Source organism: Gopherus evgoodei, chromosome 3 (assembly GCF_007399415.2).
Source record: "Gopherus evgoodei ecotype Sinaloan lineage chromosome 3, rGopEvg1_v1.p, whole genome shotgun sequence".
NCBI classification, from domain to species: Eukaryota; Metazoa; Chordata; order Testudines; family Testudinidae; genus Gopherus; species Gopherus evgoodei.
Genome location: NC_044324.1, coordinates 182,473 through 196,224, shown reverse-complemented (window position 1 = coordinate 196,224; position 13,752 = coordinate 182,473). Strand labels below are relative to the sequence as shown.

The following is a 13,752-nucleotide window of genomic DNA, read 5'->3' as shown; positions in this document are numbered from 1 at the left end:
TCGGAGCAGCACTGCAGTGATTCAGCAGCGCTGTGGAGGAGTCGGTGCAGCGCTGCAGCGACCGAGCAGCACTGTAGGGGCATCAGAGATGCACCACCGGCCGAGCAGTGGTGGTGGTGGGGTGTCAGAGCAGCACTGTAGGAGTGCCTGAGCTGCACCACAGTGACCAAACAGCGCTGTGGGGGGTGTTTGAGCTGTGCTGCAGCGGCCGAGCGCGCTGGTGGGGTGTTGGAGCTGCGCTGCAGCAACCGAGCAGCGCTGGGGGGTGTCAGAGCTGCGCCACAGCAACCAAGCAGCACTGTGGGGGGAGTCGGAGCAGCGCTGCAGTGATTCAGCAGCGCTGTGGGGGAGTCGGAGCAGCGCCGCAGCAACCGAGCAGCACTGTAGGGGCATCTGAGATGCACTGCCGACCGACCAGTGTTGGTGGGGGGTGTCAGAGCAGCACTGTAGGAGCGTCTGAGCTGCGCCGCAGCAACTGAGCAGCACTGTGAGGGGCGTTGGAGCAGCGCTGTGGCGGGCGTCAGAGCTAAGCCGCAGCGACCGAGCAGCACTGGGGGGTGTCAGAGCTGCACCGCAATGACCGAGCAGTGCTGTGGAGAGCGTTAGAGCAGCGCTGTGGGGGGATGTCAGAGCTGCGCCGCAAAGACCAAGCAACGCTGTGGGGGGGGGTGTTGGAGCTGCGCCGCAGCAACCAAGCAGCGCTGGGGGGGAGGATTGGAACTGTGCTGCAACAACGAGGCAGCGCTGTGGGGGGCATCGGAGCAGCACTGTGTGGGGGTGTTGGAGCTCCACTGCAGGGACCAAGTAGTGCTGTGGGGAGGGGTGTCGGAGCTGTGCTGTGGGGGGTGTCGGAGCTGCGCAGCAGGGACCAAGCAGTGCTGGGAGGGGGGTGTCAGAGCTGCGCCGCAGGGATCAAGCAGTGCTGTGGGGGGCTGGTCCTTGGGACACTCCCATGGGAAAGTGACGGGGTTTGTTCATTAAGGAAAAGCGTCAGGAAAGAAACAAACAGCCACGGTCTCCGCAAACCCTGGCTGCCTGTTCCTGATAAGGCCAGGAGGGCACAGGACCAGAAAGCAGAAGGACCAGAGCTGTTTAAAAAGGGACTTGCTCTTAAGAGAGGGGAGAGAATTGTTGCACCAGAGCAGCACAGGTACTCGCTAGGGTCTGGAGAAGCAGGACCACTGGGGGACAGCAGCATCGACAAGGGCCCAGACTCCTGCTTTGAAACAGGGCTGAACCGCTGCAGTGACCAGGTGGCTCTAGGGGTAGGGCGGAAGGGCTCTTGTGAGAAGACGCAGCTCTACTGCCCTCTCCACACTCCCTCCCCATGGGGCCCCCATGCTCAGCTGCAGGGTCTGCAGCCAACCCTTTTCAGTGCCTGGGACAATGGGCCCTTGTTGTGGGCATCCAGGTGTGCACAGAGCAGTTGCATGGCTGCGATTCACCCGCCGGGACCCAGCCGGGCCTGGGACAGAGCTGAAACCAACCCCAGCCCGCAAGCCCCTGTGAGGCTTGTAAGACACAAAAAGCAGCTGGGGGAGAGCTGCTAGGAAAAGGTGTGTCTGACCAATGGGTGAACCCAGAAAGCACAGATCCCAACCCCATAGGAAAAGGGGGGGGGGAGGTCTCCGTGCTGGGAGTGGGGAACACAGGGTAAGCCCGAGAGGGGAGATGGATTCCTTTCATATGTACAGTCCTGGCGTTGGGAGACATCTCCACAGAGGGCCAGCCAATATGCAGAATGTCCTACATCCTTACTTCACCAGACCCTGCAGTACCAAATCCCCAAAGGCGCGATGGGCTTGAGAACCAGTACTGAAGGGAACACCGAGGGGAAAGAAAAACCAGTGACTGAACACATGCTAAGGTTCACGAAGGAGCTGGAAGACACAAGGGGTATTGAACAAACCAGCCAGTCTAAACATCTTTGTAAACACCCAACTGCGTACCCCCACCGCCTGCGATGAGATGATGTGCCTCAGTTTTCCCTTCCATGCAGCAGACCAGGTTTATTATGGCTTCTCTGCTGTGATAAGCTTCAAGCCTTTTTACAGGTACTAGCTGAAAAGCACCGTTACCATATGGCCTCTTCACACGGGGTGAGATCTTATTTACCACTCCTAGCATGTGCAAAATCTTTCCCCAAAAATCATGCATATTGCACCCTTTTTCTAAGGTTTTATATCAGTGCCAGTGTTTTTGTCATCAGGTTTAACATTAACAACACATTTTTTTATCATGAGGTCTAACAGTAGCACCAAAGATACTTGTAAACATCCTCTTTCTCAACAGATGCCTGGGTCTGCTCAAAGGCATCAGCTAGAGACGCCATCTCATTCAGTTTTTATACTGTTGTCCCACAGACGCTGTTTCACATCATCTTCACATATGCTTAGGAAACGCTCCTGAGCAACAGGGTCAAACTCTTGTTCAAAAATTTCAGCATCTTTTCCTCTCACCCATTTTCCAATCAGATCTTTCATCCTGTGAATATATTCCCCATTAATCAGACCAGCACCCCTCTGAAGGTTTCTAAATTTCACCCTCTGCATTTCAAATGTGATCTGAAATTGTTTCAAAACTATTTCTTTGAATCTGCAGTAATGTAAAGCATCCTGAATTGGCATTTCATTGACTATATCCAGAGCTTTACCAGGGAGAGACAATGTTAGCTGGAGCCGGCCCAGGGCCCTGCGGCTGAGGATACCAGTGGATGGTTCTTTCATCTGGTGCTCCCAGGCCTCTGCCGGCCGCAGGGACCCTGTACGGAGCGAGCCAGGCGGCTACCTGAACCCATCAGAACGAGGCCCTGCCCCCGCCCCGCGGCGATGGCACCAGCACCCACACTCTGCTCAGGGTGGTGCAGGGCTGGGCAGTGCTGCTGGCCCCCACAGGCAGAGATCTCGACCCATGTGCCTTGGAGCCCCATTGTCCCTCCCCCTCAGGCTGGGAACCAGGCCGTGGCAGCCTCATGGGCTAAGGAACTGCTTTGAAGCAGACAAAGGTTCGAATCCCAGTGGGTGCGACTCAGCCCTGCCGTCCCCCGAGGCACATGGGATGAGCTGGAGGCCTCAGGGAGCCCCAGAGCTTGGCCTGTTCACACCCGGTGTAGATGGGGGGTGCTCTGGCACATAGGCACCGACTCTGTGGGTTCTTCAGGACTGGAGCACCCATGAGGAAAAATTGGTGGGTGCTCTACACCCACCAGCAGCCAAGCACCCCGACCGCCACCCCAGCTCACCTCACCTCTGCCTCCTCCCCGGAGCACGCTGCGTCCCTGCTTCTCCGCCCAGCGCTTGCTGCCGCAAAACAGCTGTATCGAGGCGTAACAAGGTGAGGGAGGGAGGGGGGAAGAGCGGGAACGCAGCATGCTCAGGGGAGGAGGCAGGGAAGAGGCAGGGCTGGGGTGGGGATTTGGGGAAGGAGTCCAATAGGGGCAGGGAGGGGGCAGAGTTGGGACAGGGACTTTGGGGAAGGGGTTGGAATAGGGGTGGGGCAGAGTCGGGGTCGAGCACCCACCAGCACCAGGAGAAGTTGGCACCTATGCTCTGGCATCACCCTGGGCAGGCAGCTCCCCCACTGCTCCCACAACGGATCAAGGGGCTGGCAGGGAGACCAGGTCACAGTGGACTGAGCCTTCCTGAGCACGCTGCAAACAGGACCCTCAGCCCCTGGAGAACAGCTCCCGTCCACAGCAGCTAACCAGGCCCAGCCCACCCCAGCCACTCTCCCCTATGTCCCTGCCACATGCTGCACCCTCAGCTAGTCCCTCCAAGACAGGGAGGGCCCAGCAGAGTTCCTGGCAGCACATGGACCACAGGCCCTGCCACGCCCTCCTGTGCTTTACAGGGGTCCCTCCCGCACAGAGCCAAGGCAAGTAGCGCAGGAGCTGGTCACTCTGCCAACAGGGATCCTGCCCCATGACAGAGTTCCTGTGCTGGCTACGAAAATACAGCCCTGCCAATGCCCTTTAGTCCTAACTCCCCCAGCCTCCAGATCAGGGCCTCACGCAGTAACCAGGAAGCAGCAAATTGAGGTGATGCACGTAGAGAACGTTTGTCACCCAAGGAGCTAAAGGGACGTGCCCAAGTCTGCACACACACTGCCTGGCATTGCTATCAGCACCGGGGTTACGGTGCCAAGGGCTGCACAGACAGTCCCTGCCCGAGGGTTTGCAATGCACAGGGCAGACAGGGTACAGCAGGGTTGAGACAGATGCGGGTTTGGGGGGTGGGGGGAGAGACAACAGGTGACAAAATGAACCAAAGCTGAGAAGGGAAGGGGAGAGGCCTCTGCTGCCTTTCCTGGCCCAGGATGCCACAAGTCCAGCCCAGGCGCCAGCCCTACCAGCTCTGCAGGTCCCGGGGGGAATTGGACCTGGACTGAGACCCGCCCCCCTCAGAGTAAAACCCTCTCAAAGAGCAGCCAGGGGCCCCCAGCAGTGGCTTTGGGGAAGTTACAGAGGGCGACCCACGGGCGCCAGAACCTTTGTGGCACTGTGTTGGGGGACGCAGCCCCTCCTGCCCCGCAGCCTGCGGGGGGCTCAGCCCAGCTGTCCCAGGGTGGCTGCAGGCAGCACAGCGGCTCTGGAACCTGGCTCGGGACAGGCAGGGGTTGGGGAGCCTGTCCCCCCACTCTCCCCCAGCCAGGGGAGCTGGGCTGAGCCTCCCTGACTGGGAAAGGAGGGGAAGGCCCCGGAGGCCTGGCCAAGGCAGGAGCTCCAGCAGAGCAGAGGCTGGGCACAGCAAGGGGGCGGGGGCAGGGGGGCTAAGCCATCAAAGGCCCGGACTGAGCCCTCCGCATGTCTATGAAGGGGGAGGGGGCACCTGTTGTTTCTTTCCCTGGAGCCCCCTCCCCCACCCCCGGGAATGAGCTAGCCTGGAGAACAAAGGCAGCCCAAGCTCTTGCTGGCCCCCACATCCTCACTCCAGGGACTGGTGGGAGAGAGGCAGGCCAAGGGGATGGGGACGTGGAAGGGGCAAGAGGCAGGATCCCTGAACTGAGAGGTACGGGCACCATGGGGGCGAGAGACAGAGCTGCCCCCCAGCACCCACAGATGGGGGGGTCGGGGGCTCAGGCCCAGATTGTGCAGCACCTTTGGGTTTGGGGAGCAGAGTTCCAGGGCCTGGACCCTACAGCCGACCCATGGGCGCCAGGCTGGGCTCCTGTGCTGCAGCCTGGGGGTGGGGGGGATGTTACACCCCCCATCTGGGCTCTTACCCAGGCCCGCTTCTCTCTGCCCACCAGCTCATGTCCCCTGCTAACAAGCAGCACGTCCAGGGGCGGCTCCAGGCACCAGCACAGCAAGCGCGTGCCTGGGGCATACCTAGAGCGGCAAACCGCAGGGGATGGCAGTCTGGCAGCCTTTGGCGGCGTTTCTGCAGGACGTCTGCCGGTCCCGCGGTTTCAGTGGCAATTCAGCAGCGGGTACGCCATAGGCATGAGACCGGCAGATCACCTGCAGAACCGCCACCAAATCTGCATGACTGGGGCAGACCTTCCACAGAAACGCCGCCAAAGGCTCCCTGACTGCCGTGCTTGGAGCAGCAAAAACCACAGAGCCGCCCCTGGGCATGTCCTCACCATGGGGCTCTACAGGGGCCCAGGACTGCCCCACAGCCCAAACCAAGCCCAGGATCCAGGCTTCAGCTGCCTGGAATGGGACTCACCAGAACCAGGCTCTGCCCATGCTGACACACGGGGAGCCCCAGCCCAACCAGACCCAGCACCCTGGGAGGCGCCTGTCACGGATCCCAGCTTACAGGAGATCCAGGACCAGAACCATGGTTCTGCTTTGGGCCTGATCTCCCATTTGTGGAGAGGAGAGAGAGGGAAGTGAGGTCTGGTGGGCTAGTGCAGAATGGTGGGGGCGGGTGTTAGGACTCCTGGGTTCTGATCCTGACTCTTGACACGGAATCAACTCATAGCCTGGGAAAGTCCCTGCCACTCCATGCCTCAGTTTCCTCTCTGAAGTAGAGCTGATAACCCTCACCCTCCCCTTCCCTGATGGGCTGGAGGATTCATGAGAGCTGGAAGATCAATGTGAACACAAGACACACCAGATACCCTCAGAGCATCACGGTAACCCTGCACGCACCTCTCCTGTCAGGCAGCCCCCGTGGGGTGGGGCTACTACCCCAACTTCCCCTCCTTGCCAGACTATTTATCAGACCAGCTGGCCTCTCTGCCTCTTCCACTGCTCCAAGTCCTACCGCCTATTAGCCCATTCATGCCCAGGCACAGATCCCCTCCCCTCCCCAGCAGCACTGGGGAAATATCTACATCTACACAAAGCTGGCAGGAAGGGACCAGAGAATGCTTCATGGGTTGGCAACAGCACTCAGGGGTGCCAGAAGCTCAGTAGAGGGTGGAAAGCCCCAGAGGGCAAATGACCAGCCAAGACCTGGGCAGAGGGTCCGGATCCCATGTGGGGCAGCTTAGACCAGCTGGGCCATGGGAGCAGCATGTTGAATAGTGGGACCCTAGACAGCGCCCACCCTGACCCCAGAACAGACCCTACATCAGGCCTGCACAACTCGTAAAGTGGCGAGGGCCATATTACTGCAAAGAAAACAGCTGAGGGCCGAACCTCCCCGGCCCTGCTAAGCCCCCTCAAACACATCTCCCCCAGCACCGCCCACCCCGCGGAAACAAACCCTCCTTCCCCAGCGCTGCCCCACTGAAACAGCGGTATTGAACCTTGGTAATAAGTTATAGCGGGCCCCTAAGGTAGTATAATTAAGGTAAAAGAAAAATGTCTTTTTACTAGAAGTAGAATAAGATCTTCCCCCCCACTTTGTAATCAATGGCCCTGTTGAATGACTGAGTGTGACTGAGGAAGGCGGGAAGGCAGCACCTCCAGGCACCCCTTGGAGAGGGGATGGGAGCAAGACCAGATCAGTAGAACAGGTCAGCCACTGACCCTCGCTCGCCTCCTCAGCCCCCCACCCCTCCGGCTCGCCTCCTCAGCCCTGGCCACTGCCCACCTGCCCGCCTCCTCAGCCCCCTCTCCCCCACCGCTGGCTCACCTGCCCCCCCCCAGCTCGCCTCCTCACCCCCCACCACTGCCCACCTGCCTCTTCAGCCCCCCTCCCTCCCTCACCACTTGCCTACTCACTCCCCGTGAGCCCACACGGGCAGCATGTTGTGCAGGCCTGCCTTACATACACACCCACCCCCTAGAACACAGGGAGGGTTGAGACCCCAGAGAGCTCCTGTGTGACGTCCCCCTGACATCCCCCACCTCCAATCTTCCAGGGAGGTGAGCTTCCCAGGGACTGAGGCAGCATTGGGAGCTGATGTTGGCTCATTCAGCTTCAGGGTTGTGGCTGTCAGCCCCCCGCCCCCCACCCTGCCTCCACCTCCACTCTTTGGGTGTGCCCAGTGGGGTGGGCTCCTTATCCATGGCCGCTGGGCATTGCTGTGTGGAGCAAGCTGTGATATCTAGGGATGGGCCTGCTGATCCCGGCATGTGGGGGTGGAAAGAGCTGACCAGGATGCAGCCATCAGGGTCTTGCCTGGGTTTAGGAAAAGTCTGGCTTGTAGCGCTTGGGTGTGCCTGTGTGTGCCACTGCCCCTCGCTGCCTGGCGTGGCACCGCTCACCCTGACTCCATCCTAGGGTGGGATTCTCCCTTAGTCCAGCTCTCGGGACTGGGGCTTTCAGAGCAGGGGGATTCTGATTCTCTCCTTGCTGCCCACAGGAATCGCCGAGCGGCCAGAACTGCCCATGGCACGGGTCCCCAGTGCAATCCCTTTCCTGTCTGTCTCTCCCTCTTCCCGTCTCTGTGCACTCTGGCTGGCAGCAGAAGCCGCGCAGTGAGTCAGGCTGTTGCCGGAGCCCTGGCTCCCAGCCGGCCCAAACCATGGAGCAAGAGCACTGTGTGAGCGAATGCTGCTTTCCCAGGAGAATCCCAGCCCGGATGCCGCACAGCCTCTGCTCTGAATCAGCTGACCCAGTCCCCAGCTGGGACCTTGTGGGTTACCAGCTGAGCTTAATCCCAACCCTTCTTCCACAGGGGCTGGCAGACTGACCTGCTCTCCCCATCTGCAGGGGCCAGCAGGTAAACCCACTCTGTCCAGAGGCATATTGTGCTGGGGAGGAGCAGGCTGCCATCAGCTGGGCACCATGCAGGGCAGCAAGGCATGCTGGGAATGATGCCAGAGTATCCACCCTGCCTGGGAGAGAGCAGAGAGGCCAGCACTGGCTATGGGGGCTCTATGGTCCATGGAGAGAGACAGGGGCTCTCCAGCCAGGAGCTGAGGGGCTGTGAGTGATTCAGAATAGGCTCTGCTGGGGTGTAATGGTCAGTCAGGAAGCACCCCCCACGTGGGAGGGGGTGCGAACACCAGAGCAGAGATTGGCTGAGCTCCGGGCTCAGCTGCTCTGGGTTGGAAGATCAAGGAGAGCCCCCACCCTGCCTGCAGCTGGGTCCTGCACCCGCCTTTTCTGCCTGGGGGGTTCCCAGACCCTGCGTCCCTCTCCCTGCAGGAGCCTGGACAAGGGCCCCATTTCTGGGCTGCCTCGGGGGCCCGAAAGCGAGAGGCTCTGGGAGCTCAATGTATGAGTCTAGCAAAGAGAAGGTTCAGGGCTGACGGTCCCGGTCTCTACAATGGCCTCTGCAGTCTGGCAGAGAAAGTCTAACGGATGGCAGTGCCTGGCCGCTGAAGCCAGATCAGCTCAGACTGGCAATAAAGTGTGAATGGTGGATTCTCCATCACTGGCCATTTTAAATCGTTTGGACTAGCTCAAGCAGGAGCTAGGCCCACACAGTCCAGCAGCCTGTGCTGTGCAGGTCAGGCTGGACGGCCACATGGATTATGAAATCTGACTGGCATGGACTGGCCCGTGGCCAGGCAGAGCTCTTGGGCAATCAGCTAATGGCTTATTTATGGTTGTGTATGTAACCCTTTGGTGCCCAGAGCTGTGCTAAGTGGGCAGCCCCTTTCTGTAGCAGGGAGCTGTGGGCTAACCCCCCCCCCCCCGGCATAGCCAGCTGATGCCCCCCCATTCCAAGGGGGCAGGGTGCGTTGCTTGCTGCCGCCACCCCCAGGGAACACAGGAAGGACAGCAAGGTTGGGAGGCCACAATTTCACTGCACTGGGCAGTACCATTATCCCCCATAATAGATGAGGAAACTGAGGCATGGGGTGGGGTCACTGGCAGAGCAGGGGACAGAACCAAGGAGTTCTGCCTCCCAGCTAATCCAGCAGACCAACCTTGTGAAATCTGTTCCCTGCTGTCAGGAGCACTAATGTCTGCTGCAGCCAAGCCCGACAAGGCCTCTTCCTGGGATCCCCACGCAGAGGCCCTCCCCTGGCAGAGCTGCTGGGACCTAACAGAGCTGGTTGCTGCTTTCTGCAGCGAGCTCTAGTTAGAGCAAAGCAGGACTGGGAACCAGGACTCCTGGGTTCTGCTCCCAGCTCTGGCACTGCCTTGCTGGGTAACCCTGAACGAGTCCCTTCCCAGCTCTGTGATTCACTTTCCTCTTCTGTTAAGTGGGACAATTACCCAGGGCTGTGAAGCAGAAATGCTACCAGAGACCTCCCCCCTCTCTGGAAACCAGCGCCCGGGACAGAGCATCCCCTTGCCAGTCGCTTCCAGCCCCACACCCTCCCCCAGACCTAGTGCCACGGGCAGCCTCTGGCAGCCCCTTCAATAGGAGGAGGGGAAAATAGCGAGCCAGGTGACAGTTCTGCCTCCCCTGTATCAGGCGGTGCCCAGATCAGCGCTGCGTAAGGGACCAGGACGTCCAGGCCAGGAAAGAGATGACGTGTTGAGCGAGGAAAGGAAATCAGTGACATTTGTGAGGTTTCATTACAGGATGCACCAATTTGGCTGTAAGGGGGTTGGGAAACAGTGGCACTGCGTACAAAGGGGGTGGAGAATTGGCTGCACCGGACATGGGACCCACCCAAAAAAAAAAATCACAGAACCCTGGAATCCACAAACCAGACCTCAGGATGACAATGCGCTTGCCACCCAAGGCGCATCAGCCAGGAAGAACTGAGCCTCACAATCAGCCAGCCCCCTACCTCAGCCAGTACCAATAGCCCCACAGCACAGAGGAGGAAAACATGCCCAGAAGAATGATTTACACAGGGAGTCAGGAGCTGAGCTGGGGACAGAACCCTGGCATCCTGACTCCCAGGCCCCCTGCTCTAACCCACTAGACACACACTCACCCCGAGCCAGAAACAAACCCAGAAGTCCTGAGTCCCAGTCCCCTGCTCTAACCCACTAGACACCACTCCCAGCCCCCCTGCTCTAATCTACCTGCTAGACCCCACTCCACCCAGACGCAGAAACAAACCCAGGAGTCCTGACTCCCAGCCCACTGTACTTTTAGCTACCAGATCATGTGCTCCTAAGGAACCAAGCACCGTCTCTGGGAATGATCAGAGGTGGATGTGATTTTAGCCTGTGAGTGTTGGCTGTTTCAGAGGTGGGGTGTTGGATTGGGCCCTCTGACCCCATGAGCAGACGGGGAGTTAGGTGCACAGCAGCCTGCAAATTCAGGTCATGCTGGGGGCTGCTCTCTCATCGCAGAATGCTGGGACAAGGCCCAAAAGGAACCCACCCAGCACCATTCTAATGCAGCCACCTCTGGAGTAGAGCACAATAGCCAGCACACCTGCCAGCCACTGGGCAGGGATTTCGGCTGAAGACAATGGGGGCTAGACTGCTACTCGCCCTGACAGCACCCCGAGGTCTGCGCCTGGTGTCCCAACATGCCCCATCCCAGTAATCGCACTGTGGGTTCCAAGCAGTTTGCTTGGCAGCTGAAAAGGTGAACACCACGCAAGAGGGGAAGTGGCTCTTACAGCCCCAGCCCCTGCTACAGGGGATGAGCCACCAGGGCAGGGCTGGACAGGGCAGATCCTCAGGCCAATCACCCAGTGAAACCAGGGGCTGGAGGCACTTTCCTGGCCAATAGATGGGGGGGGAGGGGACAGGGTGGTTAAGCCGATAGGATCAAATGGCAACAACTGCCTTTTTGGGAAGGGGGGTTGGGCTTTACCCTCTCAGCTGCCCCTTGGCTCATGCATGCTGGGGCTTTAGCAAGCTCAGCCTGACCGGTGCTGGGAGCTCCTGGAGTCAGAGCAAGTAGGGACCATGAATGGAACAGAGCACACTCACAAGGGGCATCTCCACAAGAAACCTCCCTGGGTTGGCTGCCTGCCACAGGCCACGGGACACAGTTCTCCCCAACTCCACCCTCCCCACTGGATCAGAGCCACCAGGCCCCACACCCACTCAGCACCGCCAGGGCAGAAAAGAAAGGGGCTTTGATAAGTGGTATTCCCAGGAGCAGCATCTTGGAAGCAGGACTCCTGGGTTCTATCCCCAGTTTTGGGAGGGGAGTGTGGTCTGGGGGTTAGAGCAGGGGCATGGGAGTCAGGACTCCTGGGTTCTCTCCCCAGCTCTAGGAGGGGAGTGGGGTCTCAGGGTTGAAGCAGCAGAGTTGTGAGGCAGGACTCCTGGGTTCTGTTCTTGTCTCTGGAGGAGGACAGGTCTATCCCCTGTCTAGTGGGGGTGGGAGCCAGGACGCCTGGGTTCTAGTCAGAGCTGACTGGCATTGAGAAGAACTGACTAAGGGCTTGTCTACAGTGGCAACATTAAGCACACCGGTGCTTTAACGTGACTTGTGTAGGAGTCTCACAGCGCTCTAAAAAACCCATCTCTACAAGGGGCGTAGCTCCCAGCACTGGTGTACCATCTACACTGGCATGTTACAGCGCTGAAACTTGCAGTGCTTAGGGGGGTGTTTTTTCACACCCCTGAGCAACAAAGTAGCAGCGCCGTAAAGTGCCAGTGTAGACAAACCCTAACTCCCTTAACCTGGGAACACTGCTCTGGCTGTGGCTCACCCCACACGGCTAGGTGTCAAGACACCCAGTGTCACCCACTCCCCTGGGCCCTGATTCCACAGCACCATGAACCAGAGCCGACTGAGCTCTGGAACAGGGCCACCCAGAGGATTCAGGGGGCCTGGGGCAAGGCAGTTTCAGGGGCCCCTTCCATTAAAAAAAAGTTGCAATACATAGAATACTATGTTATTGTGAGGGGCTCTTTGGGGCCTGGGGAAAATTGCCCCACTTGCCCCCCCCCGGCAGTCCTGCTCTGGAGGGGTCCTGCCTTCAATCCTGCCACGTTCACTGGCAGGAGGGCCCCGATCCCTGGCACTTTCAGCCCTTGGTTGCTTCCTCCGCACGCAGCCCAGCAGGACCTCAGGGGAGACAGATTCGCCCCCACTCTGATGGGCGTGGACCACGGGCCAGCTCAGGAGGGGGATGGGGAAATGCAGGGGCGGTTCAGCCCTGGTCCGGGAGACGCCACCTCCAGCCCCCCCCCCCCATCGCTGCGTGTTAGCAGCTCGGCCAGGGACTTCAGCCCCCCGAGTGTTCGCAGCTCCTATGCCCCCCTCGGGGCTGCCACGTGGGGGGGGCACGAATGACCTCCCCAGCCCAACCATGTTCCGCCCAGCTGCCCTCTCCCAGGAGCCCCCCCGCATACACACACACACACACCGGTCCCTGCGCCTCCAGCGCTGGAATTCCGCCTGCTCCGAGTTACAAGGGAAGGAGCCGATCTCCAGCTCCGATTACAGGAAACGCTCCGTTCCTAGCCTGTTTTGTGCGGGGCCGAGGGGCGGGGGATCCCACCGGAGCGCGGGGCTCGGGCTGCAGCGTCGCCCACCCGGCCCCGGGTCCCCACGCGCGCCCTTCTCGTGGGGGGATCCCGCGAACGGGATCGGGCCCGGGAGCGCGAGGAATGCAGGCGGGGAGCTCGGGGGGACCAAAGCGCCGCGGCCGTGGCTCCAAGGAACTAGCCGGGACCGGACGGATAACGGTGCAAACAGCGCCGGAGCCGCGTGTCCAGACCGGCGGAAAGAGGCGGGGTCCCGCCGAGGGGACTGGGAGCAGAGCCCGGAAAGTCAGAGCTGGGCTAAGAGCAAACGTCCCCCCTCCAACACACACGGGGCAACAGGGGGCCGTGACCCCCCATATACCCCGCCCACAGGGGGCCGCGAAGCCCCCAGTCCCCCCCCGGCGCTAACAGGGGGCCGCGATCCCCCCCATATTCCCTGCCCACAGGGGGCCGCGAAGCCTCCACTCCCCCCCCCGGCGCTAACAGGGGGCCGCGAACACCCCCGCCCCGGAGCTAACAGGGGGCCGCGAAGCCCCCACTCCCCGCTCCGGCGCTAACAGGGGGCCGTGACACCCCCCCCCCATATCCCCCGCCCACAGGGGGCCGCGAACACCCCCCTCTCCACCGACCCTTTGATACAATTTGTTCTTCAACAAGGTGCCAAGACTCTGAAGCCCGGGGGTGGGGGGCGGCCCCGCCGCTCGCTCACCTCTGGGGCTCCGGGAGGTAGAAATCCACGGCGAAGCCGAAGAGGCTGCCCGGGGCTCCGCGGAACAGCGCCGGCTCGGCCACGTCCAGGTTGAAGGCGCGGGCGGGCGGCAGGGCGAGCAGCAGCAGCGGCAGCAGGGTCCCGGGGGGCGGCATGGCGGAGCCCGGCGCGCTGGCTGCCCCGCTCCCGACGCGCAGGCAGGACCTTGCGGGAGCAGGGCTCCGAGACCCCTCCTGGAAGCGCCCGCAGGGTGTTTCCACCCCCCCACAAAGGGAGGAGTCACCAGCCGCGGCTGCGCCCACCCCCTGCCTGCGGGGTGGATCTCGCGGAGCGAAGATGGGGCGGTTTTGGAGAACACGACACCGCTGGCGCGGACCGGGCCGGGGGCAAGCC

At 60.7% G+C, this 13,752-nt stretch overlaps 1 protein-coding gene across 2 annotated transcripts in view; it reads right to left on the bottom strand.

Moving 5' to 3' along the window:
- Positions 1–13,515, bottom strand: part of ITGA5 (integrin subunit alpha 5) — a 49,932-nt gene extending 36,417 nt beyond the window's left edge. For both annotated transcript variants that reach the window (XM_030554385.1, XM_030554386.1), the window contains exon 1: positions 13,360–13,515. In XM_030554385.1, coding sequence (XP_030410245.1) covers positions 13,360–13,514 — 155 coding nt within the window. In that variant the 5' untranslated portion in view covers position 13,515. The remainder of the gene's footprint in view (positions 1–13,359) is intronic.
- Between the last annotated feature and the right edge of the window lie 237 nt (positions 13,516–13,752).